Source organism: Phragmites australis, chromosome 20 (genome assembly GCF_958298935.1).
Source record: "Phragmites australis chromosome 20, lpPhrAust1.1, whole genome shotgun sequence".
Taxonomy (NCBI): domain Eukaryota; kingdom Viridiplantae; phylum Streptophyta; class Magnoliopsida; order Poales; family Poaceae; genus Phragmites; species Phragmites australis.
This window is the reverse complement of record NC_084940.1, coordinates 8803556-8810545: the sequence shown is the minus strand read 5'-3', so window position 1 is coordinate 8810545 and position 6990 is coordinate 8803556. Positions and strand designations below refer to the sequence as shown.

The following is a 6990-nucleotide window of genomic DNA, read 5'->3' as shown; positions in this document are numbered from 1 at the left end:
GATAGCGTGCTAATATACATACAATCAAACTTTAAAATTTTTGATCGCTAATATATATAAATTATTAAAACTTAACATATAAAAATAATAGTAACGAATTTATCTAAAAAATATTGCAATATCGTCTAATTTTTATTAAGATGTACTTAGTTGTTAAAAATAGTGGTCAAATATGTTTGTTGAAGACTATATTAATATTTTAAATGATAAGTAAAAAAGAATAGAGATAATATTTAGAGTGAGTGGTCAGAAAAACGTTTTACCTGGTTTAACTTGCAGTTTAGATTTCACATCAAAACGTAACTACAATAATTAATGCTGTGAGGATCTGTTTCCTCTGGTTCGACTTTACTTTGTGTTACTTTTGGATGTCTTACTTTGTTGTTTTTTTTTATAGCTATGTGCATCTTTTATATATATATATATATATATATATATATATATATATATATATATATATTAATAGTAAATTTTTATGTAATTATATATTTTTAATATAACAATTTTATTATATAAAATATGAGTTGATTTTTTATGTTATATTTTTTCTTATTCTCTTATCATCTAATAAGAACTTCTAAATTTTGAACAATTTATTCACTTTTGTTATTCATCGTCGTCTTTCAATCACATTGCCGTGTTACTGGTTACGGATATGAGACCTATTTTACTAATAAATAATTAATAAAATTAAGAGAGAAAGTAATAGATAATTCCTTCGTATTTAAAATTAAACTATAATATCACTCTCGATGTATTCATTCGATACTACTTTTATAGCATATTCTCATCTTCCTACCGCATTTATGTTTTTATAGTGGCATATTCTCCACTATTTATATTTTTATTATAACGCATGAGTATTTAGCTAGTAAAAATTAATGCGGCTCATTTAAAAAAAAAACGTATGAACATCGGATATGTTTGGATCCTTGTCGTTCTTGTTTTGTATGGACTGGGTAAGAAATCAGATACTTAGGGTCTGTTTGTTTGAGTTTTTGCTTTTGATTTTTCTGAAAAGCTGTGCTTTTGGCTTTTCTGAAAAGCTGCTTTTGGAAATAGGTTGTTGGTTTCTACAATAAATTTTGGACTTCTTAGCACATAACTTCTCAGAAAAGCCACTCTCAGCGAGCTTCTCAGTATCTAGTTCATTTTCCTCAAAAGTAGTTTCTACCTTCTCCAAAAATCACTTCTCAGCAAACCCGTTTGTTCTGACTTCTAACTTTTAAATTTCTGATAAAAACAGAAGTCAGAAACAGCTGAAAACAAACAGCCCTGAGTTCATTTGCTAACTGCCTCGGCAACAGGCGATCGATCAGCTTTTAGCCGCTTCGGCAACCGAGCCGTCCGTCCACCCCCGCTATTTACTCCGCTACACCTGCCCCTCTTCTCCTCGCTTTCCGATCGAACCCTTCGTTCCAAGGTCGATCGCCGCCGCGCGCAAGCGGGCGGACCGGCGGACGCGTGTGCTGCGCCGCTGACCCGTTCCAAGCTTCCCGGGGCCCGCCGTTAGGAGCGAGCACATGGATGCGCGCAAGTACTGGTACGCACGCAAGAACCCCGTAGTTGGGATCGTTCCGCCGCGCCGTTATGCATAAAGCCGCGATTTTGATGGGAATTTGTGGTACACGCAAGTCCATCTAGGTGAGTCGGTGGTAAGCTCTGGTGGTGGCGGCGGCTGAACAGGGTGTGCGCAATTGGTGCACACAATATGTTTGATGATATGTCTGCAAGGAGCTAGCCCGCTCTCTTTGCCCTTCTGGCTGCCGCTCTCTAGTGGTTCAAGGCGTGATTATGATGGGAATTTGGCTCAAGCAAGTTTGTTTCGCTGGTTGTTGCTGAATGTAGGACGCGTTTTTGGTGCGAGTTGGTCAGTGCGCTAATGCAGAGCACACCAGGTGTTTGATGATATGCCTGCTGCAAGGAGTTTTCCCGTCCCTTCATTCTGCTCTTTTTCCCCTTTCTGCTTACACAACTCAATGGTACCAGAGCGTCACGCTAGCGTTTCTTCTTGTTGCACCTTTAGTTTCATCTTTTATGCAGCTACCAGTTGTTTTGAATCATTTAGTATTAACCTTCTCTGTAACTTTCTCATTCGTTTCATCAAGAGAACCGTGCTCACTCTTTGAATTTCCTTGGAACAGAGGCCTCTGCCAGGTTTCGATTTAGTTCAACCAAGAGAGCACCACAACAACAACAATGCTGGACCTGATTTCCATGTTAGCTGATGATTTGGCGCTGGCTGAGGATCTGCAGGTCGAAGAGGTTCTCCGATTCTCAACTCACTCGGAGAGGGTCTGTGCAGTTTGCAAACTGGTGATCCCATCGTTAGCTGATGATTTGGCGCTGGCTGAGGATCTGCAGGTCGAAGAGGTTCTCCGATTCTCAACTCACTCGGAGAGGGTCTGTGCAGTTTGCAAACTGGTGATCCCATCGTTGGAAGCGTCATGGAAACCTGACAACTGTGACCATGTCATCTGCATTGCCTGCTTCTGGCAATATGCACCCGAGACAGAGGCCACCGGACTGCCCAGGTGTGCAGTGGCTTCTTGTGAATCTTTATGCAAGCCAGAGACACATCAGGGGATCAATGTGGGTCATAGCACCTTGATCTCAATCGAAGACATGGACAGCTGCAAAGGGAAAAAACCATTGGATGGTATGCCTCAGGAACTTGGCCAATGCTCTCGTGGTGCGAATGCGATGGCCAGCAGCGAGTTCTACTGCAACATATGCATGGAGACAGTGCACGTCAGAGAGCTCTTCCCTATTTCCGGGTGCACACACCTCTTCTGCATCAGCTGCGTGAGCCAGTACATCACTGCGAAGGTCGAGGATAACGTGTTGTCCATTGGCTGCCCTGAACCGGGATGCAAGGATGGTACATTGGACCCGGAGGCATGCCGTGACATGATCTCGCTGCAGCTGTACCAGAGGTGGGGCGCTGCACTCTGCGACTCGGCACTGGGGGCATTCAAGTTCTACTGCCCGTTCAAGGACTGCTCGGCGCTGCTGGCCGATGATCGTGGCCACGGCGAGACAGCAATAACAAAAGCTGAGTGTCCACACTGCTGCCGGTTGTTCTGTGCCCAGTGCAAGGTTGCATGGCACGACGGCGTCACCTGTGCAGAGTTCCAGCAGCTTGGGAAGGATGAGCGGGGCAAGGACGACCTGCTGCTGAAGAAGGTCGCGCAAGAGAGCAAGTGGCAGAGGTGCCCCAAGTGCAAGATGTATGTAGAGAGGGCCGAGGGCTGCGTGTACATCGTCTGCAGGTACTGTTTCGTTGCTTGCAGTCCAAACATACATGCGCACAGCAAAAATGGTGATGCTCTTCTTTCTTCCAATTTCCAGGTGTCAGCACTGCTTCTGCTACCTCTGTGCATCCCCAATGTCTAGGGGCAACCATCATTGCAGCAGGTGCAAGAGAACCTGGTGAATGACCTGAAGCTGCAAAACTCTACGTGAGGGAAGGAAGTTCTTAACTCTACTAAAACCGTTCAATTGCTGTTATGACTTATGAATGTTTTAGCTAAGCATTGGCTCGTGCACTTCCGATTTGGCAAAATCGGTCTCAGAAGTAGCACTGGAGCTGTAGTAGTTAACATCACAAAGTATTGTTTAGGAAATGGTGTCACAGGAATGGTTTTGCAGCCTTTTGTATTAGCGATATATGAAGGAGCTGATGACTTTCTTATGAAGACAGTAACATGTGCTACCTTGGAAGGGACCTAGATGTGTTCCTTTTATGGAATCACTGAACATGCGAATGAAATATTGAAATATTGTATGAACTTCCAACAGTACTTTCTGATAGATGGTTCTCTCTAAATTTAATTTGTTGATGCGTCTGGTTTCTTCGTTATGCCTAAAGCGTGGTTCTACTTGGACTCATTGATTATCATGTTTCTTCTGGGAAGAGTAGAAACAGGTTGTGAAGTTTCTTCGCTCATGCTGCAACTAGCTCCTACAGCTTCAGCAGGACATGTCAAGAAAGTGACAGGCGAACATGTACGTCGATCTCCATGTAAACAACAACATGTTGCCTTCAGTTTTTCTTGAAACTTAGGTAGTGTTTAGTCAGAGAGTGAGGTAGGATGAGATGATTATATTCATGTATTTATGGATGGATGAGATGATCCGAAATCAAATGCTTGTTTGATAGGTAGGATGGAACGAATACATTTTAGTACTCGAGCCTACCGTAAGTATCACAATCAAAGTGAGATGGCTGCGTTCGTTTTTTTTTAACGACTCTGTCCCGAATCTTTGAAGAATATTCCCTAATTCAGAACCATCATATCCCATTGAATTTCAACCAAACAGCTCAAAAACGAAATAGATCCACTCCATCCTAACCTATCCCACGAACCAAACACTATCTTACTTTTCTTGCCTTTTTATAGCGTCCTGGTTCCAAGGATAAGCCATCATCAGAAGTCTTAGTATTCCAACCTTATCTTAGTGACATGCGAAGGAGCCGATGAATTTCTTACGAAGAAAAGTATCGGGTGCCCACGTAGAAGAACTAGTTCTGACCCTTTTACGAAATCACCGTGCATGTGAATGAAATTTCTCATGAACTTCAGGAGCATTTTCTGACATATGGATCTCTCAATTTAATTTATGTATGCGTCCGGTTTGATCTGTCAACCGATATTTAGAATCTGATTGCTGGGCATGCATACCACGGAATGCAACCATCGTTTTAGGAAATAACATAATGGATAAGTGTTCCCTGATGTTTATAATGAAGCTGTAATTCTGATGTGTTGTATAATTTGTTGCGCACTTGTGCTAGGACTGCCTGCGAGCAGCTGTTTTCTTTTGGGCGGCGCTCTATGTGTCCACAGTTTTTGATGGGATCCCCTTCCGCTGACTGTAACAATCTTGTTCGTGAAAGCTCCACGGCTTGCCCTAAAAAAAATCGGGTCCACCTTCCATTGCCATCCTTTTTCATGCAATTGCAGGTCAACTTGAGCATGAGACATAGAGCTACCTGGGAAAATTTAGGGCACAGAGAGATTTCAAATACGGACCTGCGCTAATATTTTGGCTTGTTCTGCCTGAAACATAATACAACTTGAGCCAGTTGAATACTATGTTTCTTCTGGAAAGAAAAAAATATTCGACGCGTTGTGTATCGTGGAAGTTTCATCGTTTGTGCTGCGAATTGCGTACAACTTCAGCTGGACGCGTCAAGAAAATGACAGGCGAATATGTTCTTCTTTTTTCATGTAAACAACAACCTGGGGGCTTCAATTTTCCTGTTCCATGCTTTTTTGTTGAGTACAAGAGGCTAGTTCGTGATCACGTCTGTACCTAGCAGCTCTTTTAGTTCCTAGTTCATACCCGCCAAAAAAAAACTTGCAAAATTCTTTTCAAGAAAACCATCAGTTCTTTTCCTACAACCTGAAAACAAGCACAGCAAGGAATGGAAAGGAGCATCGATCCGATTATCAACGACGACGGTGCTGCGCTGGCGTGGGGGAGCATGTCACTCGATGACGCTGAGCTGGTTGAGGAATTGCAACTGCAGGAAGTCCTGCTCTCTGCCTTCCAAGGAATGACCATTGAAGACACCTCGGACGCCTCCACTGACGATCTGATCATCAGGCATGATCATAGCGAAGCATCGAAAAGACCCTCCCCCATTGCTGATCCAGGACAATCCTCATCATCGGTTACACCCTCCATTGCTGATCCAGGACCATCCTCATCATCGGTTACGCCTATCGGCGACGAATTCTACTGCCCCATCTGCATGGAAAGCATGCCCGGCGCTAGCAAGTTCAGCATCAGCTCCTGTGGCCACGCCTTCTGCTGGAGCTGCATCGTTCAGTACATTGCTACAAAGATCGGCGAGAAAATTGTCCATGTCAACTGCCCTGGTCTCAGCTGCGAAGACGGCTTCATCGAGCTGGAGGACTGCCGTGATATCATCCCCTTGGAGCTATTCAACAAGTGGGACTTCACGCTGTGCGAGTCGGTGCTTGGCGCAACGAGGTTCTACTGCCCGTTCAGCGACTGCTCGGCGGCTCTCTTTGTCGAGGAGGGAGAGGGGGGCATCGCGGAAGCCGAGTGCCCGCACTGCCACCGGCTGTTCTGCGCCCGGTGCATGGTGCCCTGGCACGACGGCGTCGGCTGCGAGGAGTTCCAGGAGCTCGGGGAGGACGAGCGCGGCCGGGAGGACGTGATGGTGAAGCGGCTCGCCGGCGAGAAGCGGTGGCAGCGGTGCCCCCAGTGCAGGATGTACGTGGAGAAGTCCGAGGGATGCATGTTCATGAAGTGCAGGTAAAAATCCAGGCCTTGGTTCCTTCTGACAGATTAAACCTTTTACTAAAAACTGTGTTTTTTTGTTAATGAATTCATGCGTATGAAATTCTTTTGGAATTGGATTTGGATTTGTAGGTGCGGGTACTGCTTCTGCTACGCTTGTGCATCCCCAATGACCAAGGACCTCCATTACTGCAAAAGTTGCAAACGCTGATCGTTTGGCTGATGCTTGTCAGGGTTTCACTGAATGCTTCATGTTGGCCAAGTTTGCAACTTTTGCAGTAATGGAGGTTTTCACTGAATGTTTCACTGAATACTTCATGTAAGGAGGTTGCTACTGTTATCTCGTAGGCTGTGAAATAACGGGAAGCTTTCGCGATGTCATCACCACCGCGTAAGCTTTTTTCTCCATCTCATAATAGAACCTCTTCGGCTCTACCAAGGTTTCCAAAATATAATATACTGAAAATTGTTGCAACTTATCATTTACTTGCATCTTTTGCATAAGTACAACACTTACTGCCGAAAAAGACGCCGCTATGTACAGTAACAACCCACCTTTGGATCTAGGCTGTCAGAGCTATGAGTTTTGTTAGGTAATTCTTTAACTCATTGAAGGCATCATGCTATTCCACGCCCCTACTTAAAAGGGTCCGAGCCTTTAAGGGTTTTGAAGAAAGGAAGGCTTTGCTCAGCGGATCTAGCAATGAATTAACT

General features: G+C 44.3%; 2 protein-coding genes across 6 annotated transcripts; both read left to right on the top strand.

Annotated features, from left to right (window-relative positions):
- The first annotated feature begins 1277 nt into the window (after positions 1 to 1277).
- Positions 1278 to 3793, top strand: LOC133902451 (E3 ubiquitin-protein ligase RSL1-like). Of its 4 annotated transcripts, none has more exons than XM_062344042.1 (4): positions 1278 to 1543; positions 2145 to 2265; positions 2374 to 3272; positions 3352 to 3793. In XM_062344042.1, the coding sequence occupies exons 2-4, from the start codon at positions 2200 to 2202 to the stop codon at positions 3434 to 3436; spliced, it is 1050 nt and encodes a 349-aa protein (XP_062200026.1). In that variant the 5' UTR covers positions 1278 to 1543; positions 2145 to 2199; the 3' UTR covers positions 3437 to 3793. The 4 variants fall into 4 exon arrangements, with proteins under 4 accessions (XP_062200026.1, XP_062200025.1, XP_062200024.1 ...); XM_062344041.1 differs by adding an exon at positions 1849 to 1982 and having other exon boundaries at positions 2145 to 3272; XM_062344040.1 differs by adding an exon at positions 1636 to 1982 and having other exon boundaries at positions 2145 to 3272.
- A 1497-nt stretch (positions 3794 to 5290) lies between these two features.
- LOC133901279 (E3 ubiquitin-protein ligase RSL1-like) lies at positions 5291 to 6755 on the top strand. Of its 2 annotated transcripts, XM_062342588.1 has the most exons (3): positions 5291 to 6291; positions 6409 to 6473; positions 6540 to 6755. In XM_062342588.1, exons 1-3 carry the CDS (start codon positions 5432 to 5434, stop codon positions 6572 to 6574), a joined length of 960 nt encoding a protein of 319 aa, XP_062198572.1. In that variant the 5' UTR covers positions 5291 to 5431; the 3' UTR covers positions 6575 to 6755. The 2 variants fall into 2 exon arrangements, with proteins under 2 accessions (XP_062198572.1, XP_062198573.1); XM_062342589.1 differs by having other exon boundaries at positions 6409 to 6755.
- The last annotated feature ends 235 nt before the right edge of the window (positions 6756 to 6990 follow it).

Bases quoted from the DNA above. Each gene is read 5' to 3' on its own strand.
- LOC133902451 (XM_062344039.1), top strand. From the start codon at position 2,200: ATGCTGGACCTGATTTCCATGTTAGCTGATGATTTGGCGCTGGCTGAG. The intron at 3,273-3,351 runs GTACTGTTTCGT...TCCAATTTCCAG, and splicing joins TGCGTGTACATCGTCTGCAG to GTGTCAGCACTGCTTCTGCT.
- LOC133901279 (XM_062342588.1), top strand. From the start codon at position 5,432: ATGGAAAGGAGCATCGATCCGATTATCAACGACGACGGTGCTGCGCTG. The intron at 6,292-6,408 runs GTAAAAATCCAG...TTGGATTTGTAG, and splicing joins TGCATGTTCATGAAGTGCAG to GTGCGGGTACTGCTTCTGCT. The intron at 6,474-6,539 runs GTTGCAAACGCT...ATGTTGGCCAAG, and splicing joins GGACCTCCATTACTGCAAAA to TTTGCAACTTTTGCAGTAAT.